The 14418-nt window shown below is 34.0% G+C and overlaps 1 protein-coding gene across 1 annotated transcript; it reads right to left on the bottom strand.

Annotated features, from left to right (window-relative positions):
* Window positions 1–408: 408 nt before the first annotated feature.
* On the bottom strand, window positions 409–8716 carry LOC140799884 (translation initiation factor IF3-2, chloroplastic-like). Its single transcript, XM_073154405.1, has 10 exons — window positions 8132–8716; window positions 6986–7025; window positions 6846–6905; window positions 3677–3738; window positions 3263–3318; window positions 3111–3144; window positions 2201–2273; window positions 2025–2117; window positions 1012–1196; window positions 409–828 (listed from the first exon to the last, which is right to left on the bottom strand). Exons 1-9 carry the CDS (start codon window positions 8422–8424, stop codon window positions 1056–1058), a joined length of 852 nt encoding a protein of 283 aa, XP_073010506.1. The 5' UTR covers window positions 8425–8716; the 3' UTR covers window positions 409–828; window positions 1012–1055.
* Between the last annotated feature and the right edge of the window lie 5702 nt (window positions 8717–14418).

Here is a 14418-nt window from a genome sequence, read left to right as displayed (position 1 = left end):
AATAGATACAGATCAAAGTTTAAACAAATAATAAACTTTCCTCGCATGTCAAATACATATCGAAGTTGGTAAAATCAATCTCTACCAAACAATATAAAATATATCATTAGTAGCAATTATTAGTTACCATTTAAATAATCAAATTATAAATTATTCAAACAATAAGCAGATAAACGAATATATGGTAGCTGCATGGAGATCAGTAGTCTGCTAAAATAGTAACTAAAAATAAGTTCTAGCATCAAACAAAACATAGAGCTACTGATCACCGTAATTGCGTACAAGAATGCAGTTGCATTTGGAGAGAGGTTTCTTTAGGGGGATATAAGACAGCAACTTGGAAGAAATCCCAACTTGTGATGCAACAAGAAAAATAAAAGACATCTAATAATCCTGACAACAGTTCCCTTCACACAAAATTGCCTTAAAATGCTAGAGCAAAAACTTACAGTGTATTATTCTTCTCTCAGGATACATAACTGGAAAAAGAGCATTGATTGTCCTAACAACTAGATCACAGATTACCTTCTATATTTAGCCTCTATGCATTTTTATTATACAATAAACTCCATCTGCTCAAGCTCAAAGGCCTTTAAACCTGAACGTCACCTTACTGAAGGATCATGCTCGAATCGGAAAATGACAGGTGCAAGGTTTACAGAAACAATTCCTGAACCCTATTTGCCCTTATGCAACATGATTGTTATGTCTTTAGTGTGATCATAGAAGGATATAGCATCAACTCCTTACAAGGCAGTAAAATGATGGTATGCCTCAACTGCTTACATAATTAATTCAATCAATCACACCTGTGCCTCCATCGGACATCTGTAACAGAAAGAAATGGATGTCTTAAATCAGAAACGTATAACTAGTCCAAACATTTTAATAAAAATAAGTCTTAAGCATAGCAGATGAGATGAAAGGTGAACTAGGTCGGTACTCTTGATGGAACTTCTTTAAAGGACAATTAAAATTAAATCGTATGAAGCAAGCACAAATTTATATTACCTCATGATATTGTCCAAGACCATCCTCAATTTATGTACTTCAAATCAGACGTTTGCCGAAATTTCTGCGACTGGTGTTTCCTTTTTCTTTGGTTGCTCCTGCGCTTTCTGTATAACTGCTTTGTTGGGCATTAGAACCATAAATATGTTCCTCTCTCTGAAACTTTTACTCTCTTCTGTCGCAAGCTAAAATTGCAATATAAGAACCAAATCAGTAGGTACTAAGAACCTTTATTGAATTCCTTATATGAAAGAAAAAGTATTTTACAGGACCTTGAGCTGGCTAGAAATAGAGAGGATAGCAGGTAAACTTCGCTGCTATGACACGAGAGGTTGAAATACATCAACCAGAAATAGATGGTGGTCTTGGCAGAATGACTATTAGTTGTTTTACAGCATCTTCGATTACTGTCACAAGTTTGATTACCTCCAACCATATATTCTACAGTATTTTAGATTACAAGATGAAGCTTCATTCACTAGATATTAAAAAAAAAAGTTAACTATAAATTGTTCTGAGCATTATTTCATATATGTGGAGATAAATAACTTACGAGCTGACCAATATTTAGTTCCTCGTTTATAATTAATTAGTGTAACTCATTGCAAGGCTTTGAGTGCTGCAGGCACACCTCATGCTTGCATCAGTATCAATACAATACTGTTGCAACAACAGCATGTGGGAGGCCTCAAGTGACTGTAATGCCATGCTGTGTCAGCCCTGGACAAATTGTGCAACTGTGGCACTAATCAATTTCCAACAAGAGCAATTATCATTCTACATAACTATAGTAATGGAGCTGCATACTCTGAAAGCTAGATACAGATGGATGGCAGAAGCAGAATAGGAAAGTATCTATTCATTTAAGCATATAAATGCTCTAGCTAAGCATTATACACTTGCATCAGATCTTCATAAAAGAAGAAATAAATTCCCCATGTAGAATCTTGTGTTCAGTGCTCTAGAACAGCACACAAATACATTCTTCTCAAAAAGAAGTGAATGGCACTTACCTCGCCAACATCATTTTGAAAACGTTTGATGAGTTCAATAGCAATATTCCTGAACTCATTTTCACGGCCTTTCAAGTTCACAATGATCTTAACCTGAAATAATAGTTTGCATCTTTGAGAAGTGGCACTTAACAAGAAGAAATTACGATAATAGAATAAGCAAGTTTTTCACTGACCTTGTCACCATCTTTAAGAAACTTTTGGGCAGCTCTCAACCTCACAGAATAATCATGCGAGTCAATGTTGTACCTGCCACAAGTTATATTGGTTTGTCAACATACTCAATGTTGAATCACAAAGACCATATCATCATATGATGAGATCAGTCAAACAGTGACCCTTCATGCTCAAATTCAGAACAGTGTACAAGATCAAAATATCTTGTCATTATTTTTATGAGATTCTGCAACCACTATCAACCAAGTCAATCAGGCAGTCATGAGTTAAAATAAGGTGTGTTTGGTTGCTAGGAAATAGAAAAAGAGAATAACAACTTTCTGAAATCCATCACTTTATATCACTTGGATGAAGAAAATAGATTGCAAAATGAGTTTTTCTACTTCCCTAAAATCACATTACTTTCCTAATTTTGGCTCATTTCACTTTGTCTTGTAAAGGGAGGGAGTGGCATTTTTCATCTTTTTATATACTGCATGTTATTACTAAATAACCATAATTATCCATTTTTATAAACACTTCTCATTTTAGTAAACAGTGATAAGTCATGGTTACTTACCAGAAGTGAGACTTTATTAGAAACTTTCACTAATTTTTTCCCTCCACTTCTTATCAACCAAACATACCTTTACTGAAACATGCTGAGTAATTCAATACCATTAAGAGATCATACAAACCATTATAGAACAAATGGAATATTTTCTGATGCCAGACTGCAACTGACATTAGAAAAAAGTGTAAAATATATTTCTAAAGTAAGAAATTAAAGAAAATAGTATTAGTCTTTCTAATTTCAAAACATGAAGCAAGACGAGCTTATCCATAATGCTAAGATTTGTTGTAATTTGTATCAGAGAGACACCAAAATAATATGTAGACTAATATTATAATGTTCACTAGCATTCATACCCCATCTTTAGCTCCTTCATGTCCATGCGATTTGCTGCAGAAAAGATCAAATGTAAGCATGCAGAAGACTTCCATATATGATAACAATAGAGCAGGAGAGACGTAAATTCTGACTGGTGCATGCAGAAAATTTCCAGGGAAGAGACATTTACCAGCAGATCTTTTCTGTTGGACTCTTTTCTTCTTCTGCTGTTCATACTTATGTTTTCTGTAAGAAACCAAATTATTTAGATATAGGATTATATGTTTCTCAAAAGAATAAAAAGCTACTAGAATGTCCTCTGTCATTGCATCATAACAATTTGAGCTTTTCATTAAAAAATAAAGGATTTCGAATTATGCCGAAAATTTTAATAGATATGACATCAGACGCAATGTACAGTACTAGAAAGTAGAACTAAACTCAATCAATGTTTCAGTTGAAGTATTGACTATAACTGTAACTTGCAGCTTCCTTGGTATTAGTCAAGCATTTAAGCAAGCAACCAACAATCATTTATGGTGATAAAATCATTTCTTTCAAGGTGCTGAATAACTGAAACGTATAGACATCAACTACGACATACTTGTAATCATTGGCGTCAAACAATCGGAGGACTGGAGGATCCGCATCTGCTGATAATACTGCCTGAAATTAGAAGAAAATATCAGAAAACTATGCAAACTAAGTATTTTTTATCTGGTAAGCTGTTGTACACAAGTTGAGGGGTTCTATACTCTCCACAATTAATTTTATTCATAAACTCATTTGTTCTGTGAAGGAAAATAAAGATTAAGAAATAAGAAAATCTATCTCAGGAATCTTGTTTACTATGTTTGCTATAGCCTATAGATGCATGAGATCAATCATAGATTCTCGATCAACAAAACAAGCATTGGCTACTAAGATGTTATCATTTTGTACACATGTTGGCAGAATGATAGAAGTTACTCCACTGCTTTCAAAGTTATTAGATAAGTTGGTGCTTTCATAGGGTGAAGATATACCTAATAAAATTTTAATCAGGAGAGGATGGGACGATATAGTGGGTGCCAGATTGTATATAGTTGTGAGCTAAAATAAATAATATTGGCAATTTTCTTTCAAATGCAAAATATGAAATAAAACAGAAAAATAGTATTGGTAGATCGAGCAAAATAAAAAAAAGTAATAAGATGGAATAAAAGAAGAAGATAATTAACCAATCATCAACTTTATTTTATCAAATCAAATCAATCTTGGATGTCTCTAGATATATTTAGGCAAAAAGATAACCGTAGCTTCCTATAATGACTTAATTGACTTAAAACATAAAAAAATTCCAAGAAAGGTGGAATCCCACAAAGACTAATGTGGAAGGTGATCTAGAACTTTCCAAAAAAATGTTATTAAATTAATAAAATATTCCAAATTGTAGGTATTAAAAGAGGAACTAATCAAGCTAATTCTACTCAAAATAAGCCACTAAATCCATAGTAAAGATAAATCAAATAGTTAAATTTTAATCAGACAAGTGATACTAGTTCTTGGGGCTTCAAAATTTTGGACTATGTAATATCCACTCATTGATCTAAAGAAGTTGATGCTTCCAACTTCCAAGTATATTAGCTTGCTTTTGCTTTGTGATGCTCTATCTTATGCATGCAGTGGATTATTCTGAAAGCTATTCTACTCAATTCATGTGATGGGATATTCATAAGGTTATTTGAAATTTGAGGGCTTCACTTGCTATGAAAGTAAGGCTGCCCCTTGCATCTACAAGGTCATGAATTCAAGTCATAGAGATTGGAAATAGCTTCTTCAGAAATAAAGACTATATATCTTCCATATCCGGACGATGTGTAAGTAGAAGACTTTTGCATAGGAAACTCTTTTCAAAACTTTGCACCACTAGATAAGTTGCATATAGGTGCACTTGAGATCTGAGATTCACTTTCTAAGGATCATTATAACCAAATGATAATGAATATAATATAACACAAGGATGAGAATGAAAGGAAGAAGTACTTTTAGGAAGGATGACTAAATTTCCTAATGTTCTATTTGGCAAGGATTTTTCATCTTTCTCTTGCGTTTCAGCCTTTCAGGTAGAAAACTTCAAAAATTTTGTTGTTCATCGGCTTCATATAATTCAAAAGGCACTAGTTTTCTCATATCTCTTTTAACGTGCCACAAACTCCCTCAAGTATTCCCAAAGAAGAATATTTCCTTTCCTTAACATTTCAGGTTAGGAAGACCTATAGGAACCTTTGTCTATTGAAACATTAGTTGCATCTGAAATGGATCTTGATATATGCTAACGATCAACTGATTTTCAGTTTATTTAGTTGCATTATTTTCTCATCAATCATTGAGGTTATGATTCACCGTCTTGCATCCTCAATGAGCTCATCCTTTTCTTATCTTGGGATATCAAACAATTAGTCTTCATTTCCATATGCAGTATCAGCAAATTTTGGATCTTTATTTGACCTCTCCAGTTTGATTCATCTTCAAATGTAAGAAATTTGTAATCTTAAGTTTCTTAACACTCTGACTTGACGGGAAAGTTAATTCCATATTCCCCACCTAAACTGACAACTACGGTAATTTTTGCAACTTAGATTACATTGACATCAAGATTAGGTTTAATTGCCCCTTTGTTGCCCTATCAAAGACCTTCAGTTCCTTAACAATTTGATGTACCCTTGGATTGAAAGAGATTATGATAGTTTGGTTGATGAACTAGTAGGTTTGCTCAATAGCACTGTTTCAATGAACGCGAATATATAGTGTATTCTAATAATTAGGATAGTGTAAAACAAGAATTTTTTATTGAAGTATAGGGTTTAGGGTTTAGGGTTTCAGATATCAACATAAAGAACTCATATAATCAAACTACAAAAAGGCACAGTGGACTCCCTATTTAGATGCAAAAAATCTTAAGTTATACAGTAAAAAGAGTATATGTGAATCAAGAGATCTAAAGTTGAAGAAAGTAGATACGGAATGAAGAAGAAGAAATATCTACTACCTAATCAAATTTCAATGACTTACTCTATGGTCACCAATTCCAGTCATGGAAATAACCTCTCCTAGAATAAGAGTAAAGGATCTTTGCAGCTATCTTCTGTACTAAAATAAGCAAATTTAAATACCAAAAATTTTGGTGTTTTACTGAAGAAATAGCATGAGTTGAACAATCCGGTGGTTCACTGGTAGTACACTCAAATGCTTCCATTGCCTTATCTCCTATGCTCCACATCACAGCACTCATCGGCCAACTCTCCTAACATCTTCTTGCTAGGAAACTCTACAAGAGCCCAATTGGACTTATAAGGGTGGTTATTGGAGAGGAGCAGTTGTTAAAGGGGTTATATCTGCTAAAATATTTTGCATCTACATGTCCACTCTTGCAAGTAATTTTCTTTTTTTGAGAAGGAGACTTTCCGGATATGGCATTCAAAGGACCTCCATGAGCATGCTCTAAAACTGGACATGATGATTGCAGCCTAAGATCAGGAATATCCAGGATATACTAAAAGTATAAATCACTATGGAAAGAAACCATCTAGTGATAAAAGTTGTGCATAAAAAGATTAGGCTCTCTTTGTCTACTGTTAACTATTAAGTACATCAGTTTAACAAATTTATGGTCCTCATTTGCCAGACAAGATTTACATAGGCTGCCAAGAAGAATATGGTGTGTTATTCTGTGTAAGCCTTGATGATATGCATAAGGGCACGTGTTGTCTTAAAAATTCAAATTAGCATACCAGTATAAGATCAGCATCATCAGCCATCCGTATTGCTTCATTTAGAGACACTACGCCGACCTGCAGAAAGATGAAGCAGTCTGACAAAAAAGAGCAAAAAACATAACTCATCCAGGGTAAAGAAGGAGTATAAAACTTACCATATTTTGCTGTTCATCTAATAGCCTCACAGACGATGACCTGGAATAGATGAAGGTGTTCAGAGTTCTAGAATTGGACAAAGGAAGAAAACTAGCAGTAACTAGGATTCCTATGAATAAAGTAAACAGAAGTAAGCAATCAAATGCGATAATTAGAAGAAATCACAAATGTACAATTTTCACACAGAATTTTATACTACAGTACAGATAAATGTTAGCTGCAAGTCTGCAACTGAAGCCACAGACTTAAATTTATGCTGCAGTACTAAAACAAGCAAATCAGAATGAAACAGAAATTAGCAATGTATCGATGATAATATAGAGATTTTGAAGATTCAACAAACTAAAAGTGTCCTAGTCCACAAGGCACCTGACAAAGTAGGGTCTTGAAGTGGAAAGACTTATGCAGTCTTACCCTATTACTAAAGAGGTTCACTCCATAAACGACCCTATAAAAGCAAACTCTTTGTGCATAGTGCTCAGCTAATTAGGTCTCAATATAGGCTTACTTGATTAAAATGGCAAATAAACAAACAACGATAACAAAAATTACAATTTTCTCATGTCCAACTTAATTACACTTACAAAATAAAAAAATTTGAAGAGTGAAGAGTGCACTATATATTACTTACTTTCTTCTCATTCTTCAGAGCCACTTCCGATCATCTACCTCTTATTATCTCCTACCTAGATGTTTCAGTTTTAAAATTATTTCGAGTCCTAGACATTTTTCATAGTTCATCTGTTAATTTACCAAGCTTTATGCTTCACCAGTACTGTCAGATTCTTGAGACTGTCGAGATTAGTAAGAGAGCAAAATATTGGTCTCATTTAGAATTTTCTTTGTTCTGAAAAGTCACCTTCTTTTGAAAATCATAGCAGGAAGAACAAGGAAAATTTCTAAAAGCCCAATTGTCCTGCAATTTCAATTCTAAATGTTGAAAACTATGCTCGAAACGCAAAACAATAAACACTTTCCATCATCATATATTCTTATGCATCCCGCTGCCCAGGCTAAAGCAGGCACTCTTACAAAAGTTTTAGCACTAAAAATCTCGAACTTGAGGATGAAGGAAGTCATTTGCAAATTTATCACCAAGACCCAACAAATTAAAAAGTCAAGTATAAATGGATTAAAGAACATACTTGACTCTATCCAGGTCAAGGGAAGCATCGTAATCCTGGTCAGCCCCACGGCCATCTCCCTGCGTCCTCCTCCTCGAGTTGCCGGACCCCCCACTGGGACGGTATCCGCCGCCGCCGTACCGAGCCACCACCGCAAGCTTGGCAATCCTAAGGACTCTTCCCCCGTGCGCCGGTTTTTTGAGAAAACCATTAAAAGGGAGAAATTGGGATTTGGGTCTTGCCGGATTTGATGTGGTGTTGATGGGAAGCAAGGCAGGAGGGCGATTAAACGAGAAACCGGCGATTCTTGCCATCGATTCCTACCTACTGCAACTGACAGCAAAGAAGAATAAGAAGAAATCGATATCACTCTTAATAGTTAGGGGATTGAAGCAAAAAGAGGTGGAGAAGAGATGGTTTGATTGGTAACATGAGTGTAGTTTGATCAAATTTGCTTCTTTTTTTATCTATTAAGAGCAGCGGGGGGAGGTAGGGTTGTAGGGGTGGGGCGAGAAGAGAAGACGCGAAGAAGTGGACGTTGGATGGAGACGAGGGAGGGAAAGAGAAGATGATTTGATGGACCTTATCTATCCGCTCGCCATTAGTGATCCAGTTTACGCCGTGGGTTAGCCAAATGGGAACCGTGAAGGTGAAACGTCAGTAATTCGAAACATTTTTTTTTTTTTGGTTAAATATATTTTACCACCTTTACTTTAATACTTATACACTTATACTCAAAATTATTTTACCTCCACTATTTAAAAAACTCTTAAACCAGTACTAAAGCTATGCGAGGGAGCAACAACGAACTTACCGCCTCTGTCTCAATCACCATCTTTAGCAACTCCCAACCCTCATTTTTGACAGAATTCAAAGCTGGTCCACCGAAGTTGCAAGGTCGGCATTCTTTCTTCTAAACTTTGATCCACAGACCAAAAAAAGATTCTCACAGGGAGTCGAGACTGATGAGGTGGTGGTCTGTGTTGCACCACCACTCATCCCACCTTTACCGACCCTAGGGGGATGACTCAGGCCATCGTTAGTAACTTGATTATGTCCAATGCAACCGCATGGAAAATATACTGTTAAAAGATTTTTATAAGCGACAACTTGTGTAACATCCAATACTATGTTAAAAAAAATGTCTTGTGCACTTTCCCCACTCCCCTACGTCCTCCTCCTCCTCCCTCTCTTATATTTTCCTCTCTTTTATCTCTCGTAACCAACGCCATAACCTCTCTCCTCTCTCTCTCTCTCTCTCTCTCTCTCTCTCTCTCTCTCTCGGTGCCGAAGAGTCATAGAAGGACGCCAACCCCATGGAACAATGCACCGGAACATCCTCTTTAACTAGGTATGAGTAATTTGGGTTTAATAAAGTATTTAATATTTTTCTTCCGCATTTTTTTCTCTCAATTTCGCCAAAAATTTGGCCGGCCTACAGCCTCATGCCTTCTACCATGGTCCCAAATGTTTCCTCTCACCACCCCCTTATTGGTGATACCCTTTGTGGATCGTCTCGTTCCCCGATGGAGGCTGCACATGATAGCCTCCTCTCGTCGACATTTGAGCCAATTTTTAGCCATCAACGCTCACATCTCCTCCCCTTGGCCATCTTGGAAGCTTCCCATTCACAAGAGGAAGCTGACGGCACCTTGTTTCGGGGCTCTCGTAGCCCAGGCAATGTTGGGCCAAATCCATGGCCGCCGACCATGGAGGAGCCATCCCCCTCGTTGCCGGCTACCTATGGGCTATGAACACTACCCCCAACATGAGAGAAGAGGGTGGGCATGTGTTGGTTGGCTACCGATGGTGGTGTTCTCTAGCAGCCACTCCCCTTCTCCTCAACTTACTTTAGGGGAGGAAGGGGGATGTTGTGTGGTTGGGCCGGGCTTAGTGCGGCCCAGCCTAGCACGGGCTTGGTTTGATTGGGTTGCGATCTAGCCCAATTCTTTGGTTAGGTTAGGTTGCTAGCAGCCCACTCGAAATTGTGTGTTGAGCTGCAGCCCAGCTCAATACTATTATGGGTTGTATTGTGGCCCAACCCATATCTATTGTGGGTTGGGCTGCAGCCTAGCCAAAGTGACAATTTTAGCTAGTTTGGGCTTCTAACCTAACCTTTGGGTTAGTTACAACCCAACCTATTACTTTGGGCCTTGGGCTAGCCAAATAGATTTGTTGATCTTTAATTTATTTATTTTATTTAATTATCTTTGTCAATTTGAGTCTCATTTATTAATCATTTTTTAGAGAGTAGTTTTGATTAGTTATAATAATTATTATAAATCAATATTAATAAATAATAATAATATTATTAAATATGCTTTAATATTCAATAAGTAAATTAAATGTAGTTTATATTTATTCAATCAACAATTATTAGGGAAATAGTGATCATGATGATGATTTTATTTAATAACCCTTAATAGTGTGTCATACTATTAAAATTAATATACCAACTCTATCTAATTAATAAATATAAGGATTCTTAGGTGGACATACCCCAAACTCGTAATAGCTATCTGTAGATTAATTAAATAATTAATTTAGGTAGCCTTGTGCTTATGTATATTATTTTTATTATTGAGGTAGATTCATTATCGTGGTAGGATGATTTGTGGCGCAGTTAAAGTTGATTAACTTAGAAGCTAAGATAGTCAAATAAATTCTCTATAGTCTAGTAATATTATAACATTGAAGTGATGTTTTACTTTATAAGTTTATCGTATTCATATCATACATATGTAGATGTTTATTCACTATTCAGCTTAAGTATATTTAAAATACTACTTCAAAGTTATTCATGGATTATTGGAGCATTTCTGATTTTGATATTTTTGATGTGCATGTCTTATGATTGATAATGTTAATCACTACACCATTTGCACGTACGACATGTAGTTAAGTTTCATCTTAATATTGCCCAGCCTAGGGTTAGGGGACAAAGTGTATATATATATCGATCAATACCTAAGGTCATTAGGTCAGGAGAGGACTCTCAAACACTATGTGTGTCAATTTGAGTAGGCTTAATACTACAAAATACGGAAGTTAGATACTAAGCGATCTGAAATTATAATTGAGAGGTAGGGATCATAGACTTAGCGGTACCCAATGACACAAGGTCAGGACGTTTATATAGTGTGCTCTTGTTTCCACTCTGAGCGATAACTCTACTATATGTGCATGATATGGGCTTATGGCCAGGGTCCTCAATCTGGTGGCCATAGACAACCAGTCATATGTAATGTCACCAAGCATGTACGGGCGGCATTACCACTAGTTATCTATCCCTCATCGATATTCGAAAAGAATTTTGATACTATGTTTATTATGTGGTGGATAGTTTTTTGTGCATGTTATGATAATTATGGCTATGGCTCAGTGTGAGCTTGATATAAATGACTTGATAGTTTAAATAATACATATCATGTGTTCTTTTATTAATACATGTGAGCTATTAATATGAATAAGTTGTATGGACGTATTACTATGAGCATATTGACATACATATATACCATGCGACATCCTTTGTTATCTTATTTTTAGACTGAAGAGATATATAATTATTGGGTATTATTGGGCTTTATGCTTACCAACTTTTGGTGAAAATATTCTTTACATTAGTAGCTGACTACGAGTCTATGGAGGAGCTGGTAAAAATCGGATTATATTTTTTTTATTTATTTTGCATTAGATAGATGATCATATATGCAATATCGATCCTCAGTTCAGATTTAGTTTGTAAAATAAGTTATATTAATTATAGCTCCTACATGGGCATTTATTTTGATGAGATGTATGAATATATATTTTAGAGCTTGTTGCTACCTGTGGTAATTTAAACTCAATTTAGCTTGTTTTATTTGTAAAAATATTGAGTTTTATCCTATATATTATATACAATTATTAATTAACGGGTCAAGTGGGAACCACGTGGGTTCTACCAACGTAAGGAGTATGAGTATTTGGAGAGGGAGTATTTCAGCTTAAAATTCTTCTCCTTAGGTAGCTTGATCTTAGTTGATTGCTTTAAAAAGGCTGAGAGATCAATTTTAATGCAAACTCAAGCAAATCAACCTCTTGTTCGAAAAAAGGTATATGAAACAATTTTAAACAAACAGCCAATACTCATTAGGTAAGCCTAAATTCAGACATTTGTCGATTTGCTCCCCTTTATGAGAGATTAAAAATTTGGAAGCCAAAGAATCTAGTGAAAGGCCAAACGTCCAAGAACCTCATGTGATAATATTAAGGATATTGGCTTCAAAATTGAACTTGAAGAAGGAAAATCCCGCTCCCATATATATGACTTAGAGTATATACACCAATTTTCACCGTCGTGCTTCTTTTATCAAATAAGATGAATGAGAGGGCTAGCTTAGGAATTTTCTTATTAAGCTAAAATTCCACTGAACCCTACTACTATGTAATTACTCAAGATCAAAACTCGCGTATCCTTCTCTAGAAGGATGACTCGAGGCACTTTAATATATAGTTTTAAGTGAAAATGTCACTTTGGTCAACTTCTACTGATCTTGATTTTTTTGAATAATTGAGCCCACGAGTTAGGAATAGTAGCTTCCCTTTTGGACCTCTTCTTATTTTGAGACCGAAATTAGAACTTAACAAGATCCTTATGATCCACAAGTTGTGCAAAAAAAGGTATTTGACTTTTTCCCATTAATAAGAAGTATTTATTATCTCTCAGATTGTTATAATTACTTTATCAGAAGAAAATGGGGGATCAGGAGACTGTTTGATCAAAACTGAGGAACTTGATAACACAAGAAGGTTGTATCGTTCATATTTACTATCCTAAAATTGTTATGACACAATTCTCAAAAAGTAATATAGTATACTCTTTCTCGTAATTTAAATTGTGTATGTAGGTTTGTGAGGGTTTCTATCTATAGCTGTGATAAAATTTTTTTTTTCAAAGATCATAATTATCACTTTATTTTTACATTTTTAAATTATTTTAATTTTTATGTAAATTATCTAACTTTTCAAATATATCATTTTAGGGATGATTCTATATGACCATGATTAAAATTTAACAAAAAATAAAAATAAAGGGTTATTTATCTTTGTGTAACTCATTTGAATAAAAATAAGGAAATTTGCATGTAACACTTTGCTTTTTTAACAAAATTATAATTTAAACTCTATATTTTTACTATTTACATATCAAACCCTATGTATAAAATATCTTGAGTTAGATTTGAACTAAAATTCCCTTTAGTATAACTTGGTTGAAGATATTTTTATATTTTTTTAGTATAGTTAACTTAACCTAGATATTTAATAATTTAAATTAAATCTAACAGTATTGTATTTTCTATACATATTCGCTAAATTATAGGAATCGATTTGTAAATATTAAAAATATAGGATGTAAACCATAATTTCTTTAGAAACAAGGTATTATATGCAAATCTTCCTATAAATTAAGATACAATATTCTTTGTCACATACTTAACATGTTCAATCTTTGAACAAATGTCTTCATGCTTATATTTCACTGTAGTTTTATTAGTAATTTTGATATATCATGAGCCCATATGTTAATCAAAGATTAGATAAAAAAAATTAATCTGTCTTGATATATATATATATACTTTTTGAGTCAGCTCTTATAATAAATTAAACATAATAATAAATCATAGACATATACATATAACACTTTAGTGGAAGATTCACCAAATATTAATCTTATCACACATAGAGAATTAAACATATGACCTTTGTTATGGTTTGATAGAATTTAATCATCGACACTCTTGATAGATTCACCAAATTGAAACATAGACAATAGAAAAGTTTAGAACAACCTTGAGTTTTACATACAAATGAAACTAAAGACTACATTTATGCCAGAGTACTAGTTAGATTATACACCAATACCTTGTTTACTTTAGGAATAAGGTCAATTATAAAATAAGTATTCTTTTTTTTATTTCCAAATAATATCTTTATTTTAGGAATAACTAATTTTCTATTCACTTGTATTTTAAAATAAAAGTGTAATAATTATCTTTGATATAATATAAAGTGAAGGAAAAGATAAGAAAAAATTATGTTTGATTTGTCATAAAGTATATTAATGTGATAGACATTAAGGATAAATTAGTAATAATTTTGATTAATAGTATTTGAATTTTAAAATGAGATTATTATAGTGTTCAAGTGTTATTTTGAAATAAGGAGTTATATTTTAGAATAAAAAAAATTATTCGTAAAATGAACGAGGGCGAAGACAGCTTAGAGTTTTTTATATTCACCAAAGATATTAGATTTAGATAAACAAT

This window comes from Typha latifolia, chromosome 13 (assembly GCF_019914945.1).
Source record: "Typha latifolia isolate L0001 chromosome 13, TyphaL0001v2, whole genome shotgun sequence".
Lineage (NCBI taxonomy): Eukaryota > Viridiplantae > Streptophyta > Magnoliopsida > Poales > Typhaceae > Typha > Typha latifolia.
Note: the sequence above shows the minus strand (reverse complement) of the source record. Positions and strands in the feature narration are given on the sequence as shown.